The sequence below is a fragment of the Mus caroli genome, chromosome 1 (genome assembly GCF_900094665.2).
Source record: "Mus caroli chromosome 1, CAROLI_EIJ_v1.1, whole genome shotgun sequence".
NCBI classification, from domain to species: domain Eukaryota; kingdom Metazoa; phylum Chordata; class Mammalia; order Rodentia; family Muridae; genus Mus; species Mus caroli.
This window is the reverse complement of record NC_034570.1, coordinates 132,180,968-132,196,413: the sequence shown is the minus strand read 5'-3', so window position 1 is coordinate 132,196,413 and position 15,446 is coordinate 132,180,968. Positions and strand designations below refer to the sequence as shown.

The 15,446-nt window shown below is 36.0% G+C and overlaps 1 protein-coding gene and 1 long non-coding RNA gene across 6 annotated transcripts in view; one reads left to right on the top strand and one right to left on the bottom strand.

The window, feature by feature from the left end:
- The window catches only part of Kcnt2 (potassium sodium-activated channel subfamily T member 2), a 350,913-nt gene that overhangs the window by 4,229 nt on the left and 331,238 nt on the right, over window positions 1–15,446 (bottom strand). For all 5 annotated transcript variants that reach the window (XM_029477031.1, XM_029477035.1, XM_029477039.1 and 2 more), the window contains one exon: window positions 4,831–4,915. In XM_029477031.1, coding sequence (XP_029332891.1) covers window positions 4,831–4,915 — 85 coding nt within the window. The remainder of the gene's footprint in view (window positions 1–4,830; window positions 4,916–15,446) is intronic.
- LOC110291000 overlaps window positions 1–15,446 on the top strand; it is a 48,828-nt gene that overhangs the window by 14,190 nt on the left and 19,192 nt on the right. Inside the window, exon 2 of the long non-coding RNA XR_002377521.1 lies at window positions 5,918–5,964. This is a non-coding gene — a long non-coding RNA (uncharacterized LOC110291000). The remainder of the gene's footprint in view (window positions 1–5,917; window positions 5,965–15,446) is intronic.

Here is a 15,446-nt window from a genome sequence, read left to right as displayed (position 1 = left end):
TAAAATAATGGCTTTTGAGAACAGTCTTTTCAGGTGAAAATGCAAGCAGAATTCCATATTACTATAATCATTTTAGAAGGAAGTACAAAAAGGAATCAAGATCAAATTTAGGAACGAATACCTAACAATGATTGTACTTTCCTTCTTACAACCCGGAGGGAAAATAGTCATGCAATACAGCCCTTTATAAGTATGACGAATTAGACAACGAACGCAGCTCCATCCAGTTCCTTCAATCAAATAAAAGTGGAAATTACTGTCCTTGTATCCACTAATGGGATCTCACTATCTACGCACACTGCCTCCTAATTACTTGAAATTTCAATCGCATTGTAAATCAATGAAGAAAACTAATAGCACACATTAAGTCTTTTAATGACATTTCATCTAGTGATTTATTGTTTCAGAATCAAATTAATGTTGCTCTCTGATTTGGAATGAACTTCTAAAAGTAAATTTTTAGGAAAAAAATACAAAAAGTAAAGTATAATTCATTATCCAATAACTCCTTTGTGTTGTGACAAATTCTGCCATCTACATTATTATCAGTATAAACCAGTTTAACAAAGACTATTCCTTTCATTCTCTTTTGATCTGCTGCTGCTAGTAGTGGTACGTTTGATAATGTGCCATAGTTTGAGTTCAGATAAACCTTCTGTCATTGCCACAACTACAGTCACTGCAATAATATGAGAACCATATTTTCCTGGCACTTAAATTGATATTTTTGATTAAATTAAAAGAAAAAAAAAAGAACTATTCGAAGAAGAACAGGGAATTCCTCACAAAAATGCCTGGCTAGCTATATGCTAAATATCCTAGTTATCAGCTGTTTCATCGTTCATTTGAAGTAATAAACACATATATATGATGGAAAAACATGGTCATAGAGCCAAGGGATTAACTATAAAAATTTTGAATATTGTGCTAATATTAATCATGTATGATTGTTGTGGTAGGCTTGATGTATTATGGCATACAAATAGAATGAGCCTGACTAAGGAAACCAAGAGAAAATACTTGTTTAGAGGCCCCGGCCTGATAGTATTTTTTAATTTAATTTTATTTGTAATTCATTTTTTACACTCCATATTCCATTACCTGCCCCTCCCCATCCACTCTTTGACTGGTCCACATCCCACACCTTTTGCCCACCCTACCCCATCTTCACATAGATGCCCTGACCTCCCAACCAACCTGAACTCTAAACTCCTTGTGGCCTCCAGTCTCTACAGGGTTAGGTGCTTCATGTCTAAGTGGACATAGACCTGGAAGTCCTCTACTTTATATGTGTTAGGGGCCTCATATCAACTGGTGTATGCTGTCTGGTTGGTAGTCCAGTGTTTGAAAGATCTCAGTGGTACAGATTAATTAAAACTGCTGGGCCAGGCCAGGCATGGTGGCGCATGTCTTTAATCCTAGCACTTGGGAGACAGAGGCAGGTAGATTTCTGAGTTTGAGGCCAGCCTGGTCTACAAAGTGAGTTCTAGGACAGCCAGGAATACACAGAGAAACCCTGTCTCAAAAAACCAAAAAAAAAAAAAAAAAAGGTTTCAAACACAAAACATCCCAGAAATTCAGGACACAATGAAAACACCAAAATTAAGAATATTAGAACAAGAAGAGAGTGAAGATTCTTAGTTCAAAGGGCCAGAAAACATCTTCAAAAAATCATGGAAGGAAGTTTCCCTAAAGAAATAATGTCCATAAATGTACAGGAAGCCTACAGAACACCAAATAGATTGGACCAGGAAAGAAGATCAGCACATAATAATCAAAACACTAAATGCACAGAACAACAAATTTAAAAGCAGTAAGGGGAAAAAGACAAGTGACATATAAATGCAGACCTATTAGACTTATACCAGACTTCTCAAAAGAGACTCTAAAAGCCAGAAGATCCTGGACAGTGGGCATACATACCTTAAGAAACCAGAAATGCCAGCCCATGCAAGGCAAAACTCTCAATCACCATAGATGGAGAAACCAAGATATCCCATGACAAAATTAAATTTTAATGTCTATCTATCAATCCAGCTCTACAGAAGATTTTAGAAGAAAAACTCCAACACAAAGAGTGTATCTACTCCCAAGAAAACACAAGAAATTAATCATCTCACAACAAACCCAAAAGAGAATCGAACACACATAATACCACCTCCAACAACAAAAAGTAAAACAAACCAACAATCTCTGGTATTTAATATCTTTCAACATCAATGGACTCAATTCGCCAGTAAAAAGACATAGTCCAACACACTGGCTATACACGCAGAATACAGCATTTTGCTGCATACAAGAAACACATTTCAGTGACAAAGACAGACACTACATTAGATTAAAAGGCTGGAAAAATGTTTCCCAAGCAAATGGTCCCAAGAAACAAGCTGGAGTAGCCTTTCTAATATCCAGTAAAATAAAGTTTCAAATAAAAGTTATCAAAAGGATTGGGAAGGACACTTCATATTCTTTAAAGGAAAAATCCACCAAGATGAAGTATCCATTCTAAACATCTATGACCCAAATGCAAGGGCACCCACATTCATAAGAGAAACTTATCTAAAACTCAAAACACACACAATAGTAGTGGCGAGTTCAATACCCCACTTTTACCAATGGACAGGTTATTGAAACAGAAGCTAAACAGTGAAACTAATAGAAGTTATGAACCAAATGTATTTAACAGATATCTACAGAACATCTCACCCTAAGACAGAAGAATATACCTTTTCTCAGCACCTCATGGTACCTTCTCCAAAATTGACCATATAATCGGTCAAAAAACAAGCCTCAACAGATATAAGAAAATTGAAATATTCTCATGCATCTTATCAGATCACCAGGACTAAGGCTAGACTTCAATAAAAACTAAAGAATAGAAATCCCACATACTCAAGGAAACCGAAAAGCTCTCTACTCAGAAATAAAGAAAATTAAATACTTTCTAGAATTCAATGAAAATGAAAACACAGCATACCCAAACTTATGGGACACAATAAAATCAGTGCTAAGATAAAAATTCATAGCAGTAAATGCACTGGCAAAAAATTAGTGATATCCTATGTTAGCAACTTACCAGCACACCTGAAAGCTCTTGAACAAAAAGAAGGAAATATACCCAATTGGAGTAGACTGTAGGAAATAATCAAAATCAAGGTAGAAATCAACCATTTTGGAAAAAAGCAAAAAATGCAAAGAATCAAGAAAACCAAGAACTGATTCTTTAAGAAAATCAACAAGATAGGTAAACCCTTATCCAAATTAATGCAATCAGAAATGAGAAAGAAGACATAAGGGCAGAAACTGAGGAAATTTTTAAAAAATCCTTAATTCCTACTACAAAATCCTATACACAAAGAAAACTGAAAAATCTAAAAATGGATGATTTTCTAGATACCACAAACCAAAGAGCAGGTAAACTATCTAAACAGTTCCATAAGACCTAAGAAAATAGAAATAGTCATTAAATACCACTCAATCAAAAACAAAGCCCAAGGCCAGATGGTTGTGGAGCTGAGACTGAAAGAAAGGCCTCCCAATGACTGGCCCAACTTGGGACCCAACTTATGTGTGCACACCATATTCCAGCACTATTATTGAGGCCATATTTACAGACAGGAGCTTGGCATGGCTGTCCTTTGAAAGACTCTATCAACTGACTGAGAGAAAAGCAGATACTTACAGTCAGTCATTGAATTGAAATCAGGTACCAATATGGAAGAGTTAGAGGAAGGACTGAAGGAGCTGAAGGGGATTGCAATCCTATAGAAAGAACCACAGTTTGTATCAAAAGATGGCCTAGTCGGGCATCACTGGAAAGAGAGACCCATTGGACACACAAACTTTATATGCCCCAGTACAGGGGAACACCAGGGCCAAAAAAATGCGAATGGGTGGGTAGGGAAGTGGGGGGGGGGTATGGGGGACTTTTGGGATAGCATTGGAAATGTAATTGAGGAAAATACGTAATAAAAAAAANAAAAAAAAAAAAAAGAAAGAAAGAAAGAAAGAACCACAGTGTCAACTAACCCAGATCCCTCAGAACTACCAGAGTCTAAAGCAAAAAACAAGGAGCATACATGGACTGCTTCGTGGCCCCTGGCACATATATAGCAGAGGACTGCCTTGTATGGCCTCAGTGAGAGAAGATGCAATTAAACCTGTGGAAACTTGAAAGGGCAATTCTTGTGAGGGTGAGGTGGGGGTGGTTAGCCAAGTGAGGGAACACCATCTCAGGGGTTGGGGGAAGGGAGGACAGCATGAAGTACTTGGGGAAGGGGTACCTGGAAGCGGGCAACTTTTGGAATGTAAATATGTAAAATAATTTAATAATAATCATAACAATAACAGTAACAATAACAATAATAATAGTAATAATAATGATGAAAAGTCGCAGCATTAGAAACATTAAGAACCAATGTTTTGGTGAATGAAATTTCTCTCTCAGACCCTTTTTTATTGTATTCTTTTGTATTTTATTTTTGCTTATAGAAATTTAAAAATCTCTAGAAGGATGTATTGCTGAATACTTCAATTTTTCTGTGAGGAATTCTCCACTTATAGTATTGATTTTCTCTTATTTTTGCATGTGTACTTTTGCCCAGAGACTAGAGAACATTCACTACTACTCCCTCATTCAAAAACCCCATTTTTAATAATTCTACACTTTATAGCACTACATAGAGAAGCACAGAGATACGTATTTTTGCCAAAATAGCATTTTCTAAGCATGCTCATCATGAAAACAAAGAAGGGGCTCTATTAGTGAATAAAACATAAGGCAAATTAGTAGCTTATATATCCCTCGTGCATTCCACGAGATGAACTTACACAACATCATTCAGCTCAAGCCTGGTGTCTGGAGACGGATTAATCAGGATGTAGGACAGAGTGCTCTGATGATCATTCATTTCATCTAAAATGAAATAAAAGAAGATGTCAAGTTGGTTATATGATTCACACAAAATTACCGCAGTTACTGTACTTGTGTTCAAATCATGTAGTTTTCAGTGAAAACTTATTGTAGTTTTTGTTTTGTTTTGTTTTTAGTAATTTTAATAAATGTGGATTTGGTTTTTGCATTTCTGCTTTTGGAAATATCTGTGAAGTATCTACTTTTTGTTCCAGTACATGATAAAAAGAAAGTATCTAATTCTGTTCAGCATAACCATAGTTACAATTTCTCCTGAAAGCCATTATGATTAAAAAGCATTTTCTTTCTGAAGAAATGGATATGGGATATTCCTTGATTCATCTCCCTATATAATAATTAAATATAATTAGAAGTAAACATCATACCAGATAATGTTGATATAGGAAATTCCATGAAAAGCTAATCTAGGCAGAGAGATGTATTTAGAGGGTATTAGAGATAGTCTGAAAATATGCATAGTTTAATATGTGTGTTTTCATGGCAGAAGTTTTTTTTCTTTAAGAATGCAATGAATCCTGTGGCATGGTGGCACACGCTTTTAATCCCAGCACTTGGGAGGCAGAGGCAGGCAGATTTCTGAGTTCGAGGCCAGCTTGGTCTTAAAAGTGAGTTCCAAGTCAGCCAGGGCTATACAGAGAAACCTTGTCTCAAAACAAACAAACAAACAAAATTAACCATATGTTTTAAAGGGGTCACTCTGGCAAATGTTTTGCTTCGAAACAACAAAATGGAGGTGCAGTTCTTTAAGTATCAATTGAATTAAACACCTCAGAGGCTCTTGAATTGGAAGCCTAGTTGTCCTTGGCCACATTGGGAAGTCCTAGACCACAGTGTAGATACTGAAATTAATGTCCTCAGAGCACTATCCTACATACAGAGTTATTTCTTATAAGTTCAAGTTGTTTTAAAAGAGCAAGTATTCAATCTATGCCCCATACAAGTTGGATTCTTATATGATCCTGTAATTTTCTATTAAATCCACAGACCTTTGATGTGGCATAGCCAAGTGGCCATCACAAAACTGCAAACTGGTGAGTTCAAACTATGTTCAAATTGTCATGCCTTAAATAAACATCTCTTTAAACGTATCCAACCTCAAGTATTGAATGCAGCAAAGAATCTCACCAGCACAAAAGGCATAGAAATAATAATAATAATTATTATTATTTTATTATTTTTTTTAGGTATTTTCTTCGTTTACATTTCCAATGCTATCCCAAAAGTCCCTCATACCCTCCCCCCACACTCCCCTACCCACCCACTCCCACTTCTTGGCCCTGGCTTTCCCCTGTACCGAGGCATATAAAGTTTGCAAGACCAATAGGCCTCTCTTTCCACTGATGGCCCACTAGGTTGAACAACAATATGAACTAACCAGTACCCCCCGGAAATAATTATTTTTAAAATGTGAACAGCTTCGTAGATTTTAATGTTCTACATTCTAAGAGTATTGTAAGATGAGAGGATAAAGCCATATGGACACATACTTCAATGACTACCTTTCTTTCCAAGGATAAAGTTTGTTGATATACTTACCCACACACCAAAAATCCAGCCAGAGTATTAGTATATTTCTAGTTATTACAGCTGTAAATCAGCATAGTTCTTGAAGGAAATATTAAATTAGTAAGTTTGAAGAAAAGTCTAATGTTATTTCTTTACCAAAAGAAGTTCCTCCATATTTAAGTCCTTCATTAAACTTCATGCTAGGCCAACATAGATGAACCTAATAAATAATTTGCTGTACTGAAATGCTATTCCGACAAAATAATATAATTCATTACATTCATTCCAATAGAAATATGCCATTGTAATGCTATAATAAACTCTATTTTAGTTCAATTAATATGCAAATTTATTTTTTAAATCTACAAATCAATGTTAGTATCTCACAAGACAGACAAATGACAAAATAGCTGAGGCAACAAAATACCAGTAAAAATATGTTCAGTTGTTAATTGATGGAATAGATATAGGAAAAAAAAATCTGAATCCTCTCTTATGGTCAGGGTGGCCAAGAAAAACAAAAAATGCCTAAATATATGTAAACCACAAATAGAAAACAAACTGCTTAGCACAGGCTTGGCCTAAAAATTGAATGTGAAATACTCAAATAATGATTTATTTGAAAGTCATATGCAGGTGGAAATCCAACATATTTATTTCTTAAGTCTGAAATCATACTTAGGAATGGATGGCTAAATCAACAGGCTGGAGTTTGAAATCCCAATTTGTTATAAAAATTATGTTTATACCAGAAATAGTTACAGTTCAAATATAAATCACATTATACTGACATGACATTATCAAGATCATATATCTCTATGAAAAATAAGTTTGATTCATAGTTGTCTGAAAAAAATTCTTTTTGTCTGAATTATAACAAGTTCTTTTCAGAGTTACTCAAATTGATGATGTTCCCCGGACCCTAAGTCATAACACTCTGAAGATAGTAGGTAGACTAGAAAAAGTTTTATTTCATGTGAGTATGAGCAAATCAATTTCCTAAATAAAGAACAACATTTCTGAACTGCAATACAAGAAAGATGATTTTGAACAGAGAGCCTCTTGCTCAGTGTAGATACAGCCATTCTCCATCATTAACAGTGAGTCTTCATTTTGCTTTTGGATATAAGCTACTGGCTAGTGTTGCTCTCATTGTTTGTCACAAAGCTGTCTAGATAATTATAAGTTTTCTGATAATGGATGCAGCTATTTTTTCAATAGTTTGGCTTCCTCAACTAGCTAATTTTAACACATCATACTGAACACATGTGTTGTGCAACTAGCTGTAAGAATTATATTGAACATGATGGTAGTATACATTGAGATTTCACAAGTTTTAAATCAAGGCTAGGATGGATGTGATAACACTCAGAACCAGCAATTACAGTTTCTCTCTTCACTCCTCTATGACTTGTCCTCACAGAAGATGAATGCCATCCATCTGATTTAAAAATAGTTGGTGAGTTCAACCCCATTCTTTCAAGTTTGCCTACAAGTCTGGCATAGTCCGGCCTGTTCCTTGTCTGCCACTCTTCATCTTAGGCCCTCAGTCCTCTTTGTGATATTGGACTTGAGAATGAATAAGTGTGTGTTTGTTTGTTTGTTTTTATCTCTATTGTAGACACATACCAGACCACATTCACCAACTGTTTTATTGGCAACACACCATTGCTTTAATCTCAGTCAGTCATTTTCTGTGGTTATATTTCAGTTATTTCTCAATTCTATATGAGGAATAGAGTAGATTTGATGGATTATTAAGAGACTGCCTTAATTATCATGAACCATGGCAAACATACAAATATATTGTGTTGAGTACTTACTGGAAAACAGATTTTCCTTATATGTATTTTCATGGACCAGAGAATCTATTTCTATTTCCTAGCATCAAAAACTATATTAATAATCTATGAATATACATTGTCAAGAGAGCTAACCTATGGCTGTAGAAAGCTGAAAATTTCCATATAGTAAAAATTACTGCCATTGAAATTGTTTTGCACACAGTGGAAAAAGCCGGGCAATTCAACAAATGGTGCTAATAAAACTAGACATACACTTACAGAACAATGAAATTAGACTCATGTCTTTCATCTTACACAAAACTCAAATAAAAATGAACAAAATATTTCTATTCAGGATAGCAATGTGGAAAAGACCTTTCTAACAGGGCTTTAGTGGGATAGGGAACAATGAATGGGACTGCATGAAATCCTTGGCACATCAAGGGAACCAAGCACACAGGCCACAGAATGAGAGAAAAATCTTTGCCATGTATTTCAGACAAGAGACTATTAGAAAAACTTTACAAAGAACTGCAAAAAAATCAAATACTCCCCAAAGTGTCTAGGGCTTGAGAAGACAAATTTCAAAAGAGAAGTACAAGAGAAAAATATGTCTTTTAAATTTTCTTTTATTAACTTTTGAGACTATAATACAATTATACAATTTTACCCTTTCCTTACTTCCCTCCAAGCCCTTCCACAACTCTTTTCCATTTTAATTGTTGTTGTTGCTATTGTTGCTGTTGTGCATGCTTGTGTGTGTGTGTATGTATGCATGTGTATGTGTATGTGTATGTATATGTGTTCTTAAATACATAAACACAGACTATTCAGTCTGTAGAATTTCATTTGTATGTATATTAAGTCAAGAGTTGACCATTTGTTATTTGATAACCAATTATGTGCTGTTCCCTGGGGAAGATTATTTCTCTTGCTCTCAGCATTCCTCAATTGCTTGTAGTTCTTTGTGTAGAGGGTTGAAGCCCCGTGACCTTTCCGTCTTCCACGTGATTGTATCCATTGATGTTATTTCAAAATATATATTGGTGAATTTTATACCTGATGTTTTAGAATACAGTTTCACAGCAACTTTCAGGAATAAGAGATGCAAATTTTTACAGAAAATTATATTGACCAAATAGGATTTTTAAAAGTGGTCAATATTCATAGCAATCAAGAAATTGGGAATTAAGGGTACAAGGTAGATTATAAAAATTTAAGGATATATGAGGAAACCAAATGAAATAACACCATTTTATATGCCATTTATAGCTTTTATTCATTTGATCCCACATTAGTTAATAATGCTGCTTCTAGGAGACATGAATTATTAAAAACATCTCTAAGACAGGAATACTTTCATAAATGTTATTGGTTAATAAGGTCCCAGAGTCACCCAGAACGCCACTGACATAGTTCTTGGTGGTCCATCATAACTTGATGATAAGTCCCTATTGCTGAAGACACCATACAGTTTGGTTGAAGAACAGAGAGAAATGAATCTTGAATTAACCTGGACACTCTTCCTTCTTTTTTTTAAAGTCTCTCTCTTTGTTTTTATTGGATATTTTATTTATTTATATTTCAAATGTTATCCCCTTTCCCAGTTTCCCCTCTGGAAACCCCCTATCCTATGTTTCTTCTCCCTGCTTCTATGAGGATCCCACACCCCGCCTCGCACACACTCACTCCAGCCTCCTCTGCAGGCATTCCGTTACACTGGAGCATTGAGCCTTCCCAGGAGTGAGGGCCTCTCCCCCTACTGATGCACAACAAGGCCATCCTCTGCACATATGTGCCTGAAGCCATGAGTACCTCCATGTGTACTCTTTGGTTGGTGGTTTAGTCCCTGGGAGTTCTGGGGTTCTGCTTGGTTGATATTGTTGTTCTTTATATGGGTTGCAAACCTCAGCTCCTTCGGTCCTTTCTCTAACTCTTCCATTGGGGACCCTGTGCTCAGTCTAGTGGTTGGCTGGGAGCACCAACCTCTGTATTTGTCAGGCTCAGATAGAGCCTCTGAGGAGACAACCATATCAGGCTTCTGTCAGCAAGCACTTCTTTCATCTAAAGTAGTGTCTGGGTTTGGTGTCTGTATATGGGATGGATCCTCAGGTGGTGCAATCTCTGGATGACCTTTCCTTCAGTCTCTGCTACACACTTTTTCTCCATAATTTCTCCCTTGACTATTTTGTCTCCCATTTCTAAGAAGGACAGCAGCACTTTGGTCTTAACACTCTTCCTTCTTGTTCCCTGAGTAGTGTCACATGGTACGGTACAGGCTGCTCATGGAGAAAATATACCAGTGATTTTATCCAGCTGTGGATTGGACAATACAAACTACCAAACTGACCTATTAAGTAAAATATTCCCAGTGGTTCAACAATTGTAAGACTATTTATAAGGGTAATTACTTGTTTTCATGATTGTATTTGTGACTTCATCATGGGAAAAGCACAGCCCAGTACTATAAATAAGCTCAATATCTATGGCTAGGGAAGTGATAGTTCTATTGATAGGTTTATTAACAATATTAATATATGTTATCTAAGTGGTCATATTGTCAATCTGCCTTCAACATACTTTTGTTTGTATTATAGGTTTATGCTTCCCCAATCTTAATCAGCAACTTTTTATCATAGGAGGTAATGGTCAATTCAGAATTTCATTACTTTTCAAAGTGCTAAGAATATGCAATTTTAAATATTCAGTCATAAAAGGGACTTCTGTATCAAGTCAACGTTCAGCAGACTCCAGGGACATCTCTAAGGAGGTCTGCAGAAAGAATGTAACTGCCAGAGGATGGAGAGGAGTTCTATGAAAGTCCTGGATGTTATATACATTATATATATATATATATATATATATATATATATAATGTAAATCTGCATAAGATCTACACAAAATCAATCAAGTTAAAGATTCCAGCAAGAAATGTGGAGGTCCTCCCAAAAACCTGCCTCTAAAGGATGAGCTAGGTAGATGATGAGTGTCACTGGAGGATACTAATTTCTTTAGGAGTGTGGCAAATGGTATACTTTCCATTCCTCATTATTTGGCTCATAACCAAGCACATATACTAGCAACACTAATTAGCACTTAGTGAGTTAAATAGACAAACAAACAAGAAACCCATAAAGAGCATTATTTTGGGAAGGAGATGTAAAATAAGAAGTCTAGGAAGAATTAAAGTGTGGGGTGGTTCTTTATATTATTTAAATTTTTCACTTCATTAGTTTTTGGCATTTTTTTTAAAACATACTCTCATCTTCTGCTTTGGGGTTCGGTATATTTTCAGTTTTCTAAGTTCTTAAGGTACACCATTAAGTCATTAATTTGTATTCTCTCTGATTTCTTGATAAAGGCAATTAGAGCCATATACTTCCCCAGTGAGTCTGTATTGATTGTGACTTAGAAATTTTGTTATATTGTATTTCAAATTTCATTTTATCCTAAAACATTTTAAATCTTTATCTTAATTTTAACTGTGACAAATCCATTATGTAATAGTGGGTTATTTAATCTCTGTGAGCTCAAGTTGTTTCTATAGCCTATTTTCTACTGTAATTTGAAGCTTTAATCTGTTGTAGTCAAATAGAATACAAAGAGGTACTTCAAATTTCTTACATTTGTTGAGATTTGCATTATGTCTCAATTTGTGGCCTACTTTGCAGGCACTTCAATTGGCCGATTTGCTGTTTTCACTAGAGACTCTTACTATGAGATTGGTGGGGCCTGTTACTGTGCAGACACAGGCAGCCTGCCTCTGCACTTTTTTGCTGCTGGAAGAACTTCCTCTCCCGCACCCCCCCCCCGCTTTTTCCCACAGGTAATACAGGGCTCCTCTCCACAGCCTTTCTGAGAAGACCTGATCTGACACTGGAATATTGCTATCCCAATATTAGGCAATCCCTAATGAACCACTCCCCCACGGGGTGGAGCAACAGATGCCTGCCTGAGAATAGAGAAACAGCAACCTCCCTTGGTCACCCTCCCCTCCAACCCCATTGCCAAGGCTGGCATTCTCACTGAAAGCTGGTTAAGCACTTCCCAGTGCAATTGGTGCCTATCCTAGGGAAGAGCGATGAGATAAGGGTCTCGTGTTTGGGCCATTAAAGGAAGGTAATCAAGAGTCCACAGACATCTGTGGTTAGTTGTAAAAACACACTAGTTCCTGATAGTACCAAAACGTTATTTCTCAGGTCAGAAGAATGTCCCCTCCCAACTGCATGATTCAGCCCCACTGCCTGAACAATTGATATCGTGTTTGAAAGATGACTTCCTTGTCACCTCCCCGTGTCAGCCTAAAATCCAAAGAACTCCTGATTATGCTTGTATAAAAACGCCTAGGCAAGGGGTCGCAAGGCTGTGGGAAGGTTTGCGATCCCAGTCTTATTCGAATTAATAAAAGACTCTCTTGTTTCACTACATCGGGTCAGCAGTTCTTAGAGTTCTCTTGGGGATCCTGCTGTGACCTGGATACAACAGTTGTTGTTGTTGTATCTTTGTTTGTTTATATGTTTATTTTGTTCTACAGAGTATGGAACTCATATTGTCTTAATTTTCCATACTGCTTGTATATTTCTGTTGTAACCAGTGCATATAGCATTAGATCATTGGTGGTGTCTTTTGATATGAGCTTCTGCACTAACATACACCAACTATTCATGTTGAATGAGCAAGTAGATCTGTCTTTCTCTTACCCTTACTTGGCTAGTTTAGAGTTTAGATACTTGAAGTTCAGTTTATCTAGGAAAAATTATAGCCTTTGGCACATCAGTGATTGCTCTAAGTTAGTAGAGATGATATATAGTACAGGACTGGTGGCAAGAAAAACAGAGAGGTGTTCTGTAGCTGGTCTTGAGAACATGATGGTTTGGATTTTAAAGGTCTACATAGTTGTATTGTCTGACCTGAAGAATGGAAAAGCAGTCCAGTGTTAAGCTAGCAATGTTTAGGATGATTGCAGTAGCTGAGGTGTGACATCTGATTGGTGGAGCTGATACTGTCTCTTTAAGGATGTTGATATTCATGAATCTGAGTGCAAGTTCAGTTGGTTGTAGCATCTGATCTTATGGATCAGCAGGCTATCAGGATGAGTCCCAATCCAATAAATTTAGGAGGCCAGCAAGCAGCCATGTGAAGCAAATGCCTGTGGAAGAAGCATATGTCCCACTGAGGGCCTTAGGGAGATCAGAGTAAGGAATTTAAATAATTGAGAGAGGTGTGTGGCTCAGCGCCTCAGACAAAGACAGTGAAAGTAAGGATTCTAATTGCAGAGAAAGCAGGCCTTCCAGGAGAATCTGTAATCTAATATCTTAACAATATTCATTTACATGGAAATCAGAAAACTTCTATTCCACGCATGCCATGCTTATATTTTCTTTTACTTAGAGCCACTCATATTTATATCTACTATACCTAAGTATCTGCCACTACTGCTCATGCTACCAAAATATGGTTTAATTCTGTGGATGCAGTTATCTCAGACTGCATTCTGTGGATGCAGTCACAGTGGTACCAATGACTATTTTCAGTTTATACATAAGAAAATTGGAAAAAAAATGTTCAAGCACATAAAAATTAATATATTGTTCTAACAGTGTCTTGTGAACTTTATAAATAAGGAGTTCTTGTCTGAGTCAACACAAATCCTAGTATCTTAAAGAGTTCCTTTCCAATTACTAGAAACACTGTAGTGATGTTGATTTTGTGGATAAAGTTATTATTAAGGGAACTGGTCTAAAAGGCCATGATATTTTATATTCTAAATCCTGTTCTCAAAACCTGAGATCACAGGTGTTCCGTAAATGCTGTAGAACAGAAAAATGCATCTTTGTGTACACATATGAATGGGAGAGAGGGTAGAGAAAATAAACGGACAGAATGTTTTCCACTATAAGAATTATCATGAGCAAAAAAATTATCTAATTTCCATACAAATAGAATATGAGTAAATCCCATGGTGCCTAAGAAATATTTCCATATAAATCCTTGATGCCTTCTCAGGCAATGCACATGTAGTAAGCTCAGGCATTTTCATATTTCTACAAGTCAAGATGCAGTATGCCATTGTGCTTACACAGAAACAGGGATTTATAATGTTCTTGAAACAGCTGAAATTCAGAGGAATGGTCATTTGATAGATCTTTTGATTAAAAGAAAAAAAACTCAGCAATCTGTAAAAGCTAAAGATAGAAGATTAATTTGTTAAAAATCAAATCATCTCAGATGTCATTTTAATGGGCAAGTAGCCAGTAGTAAATTTCTGTAATGTCATTCTGAATTTTGAATTTATATCTTAATGTAGCATATTAAATGCATTTCTTTTAAAATTTTGGGCACAGATGTGTCTTCACTGCAGTTAAGAAAAGCACATTAAAATGTCATTTTATGAGGAACTCTGACTGATGCAAATTCAAATGGGAGTCTTTGAACTGAATCATCCACCTCTGGGAGGAAAATCATAAAGAGAAAACAAGATACTGATCAAATCGCTCTAAGCAATTATGAAAAAATGTATACAAAAAGCACCCCAAAATACTAAAAGCAACTTCTTTTACATTCAAAGTTAAATGATTAAAATGTCTCAAGATAGGATGATAATGAAGAGGATAGGAGGAGATATGTACATATGTACACTCACATATGTACATATAAGTATATATAAACAATGAAAATACCCCATTTGTCCTTGACTACTTGACTAAGTTTCTTTTTAATTAGTTTTACATTTTCTTGAATTTTATATGTGATGGCTGAATCTACATCATCTTTGTCTCTTTGTCTCCCCAAATTCCTCCATTCCCTTTCCAATATGAGTAAACTTTTAAAAATTATTGTTTTATATATGCATATATATATATATATCCTACTAAGTTCAATAATTTTTCTTATATGTGCATGTATGGAGATCTGTACGGTATGGAACGAACTATGGGGGAATTTGTCATAAAAGGAAAGGATTCTGGCTCAGTAAGCATCCACTGGCATCATGTGATTTGACATCTAATAGTGGGGCTGTGTGGAATTTCCTCTATCCCTATGGCATATCTACAATTTTGTTATTAGTCTGTTAAGCACATTTCTGCAATAAAACTTGAATAATGATAATGCCATTTCTAACATGGTCAGTGCATTGCTTCATAAAGTTTTTTAAATTTAAAATCATTAGATTTTTGGTTAGGGGGAGCGCAGGGTTGCCTGACACCCGCCAGCTACCCACG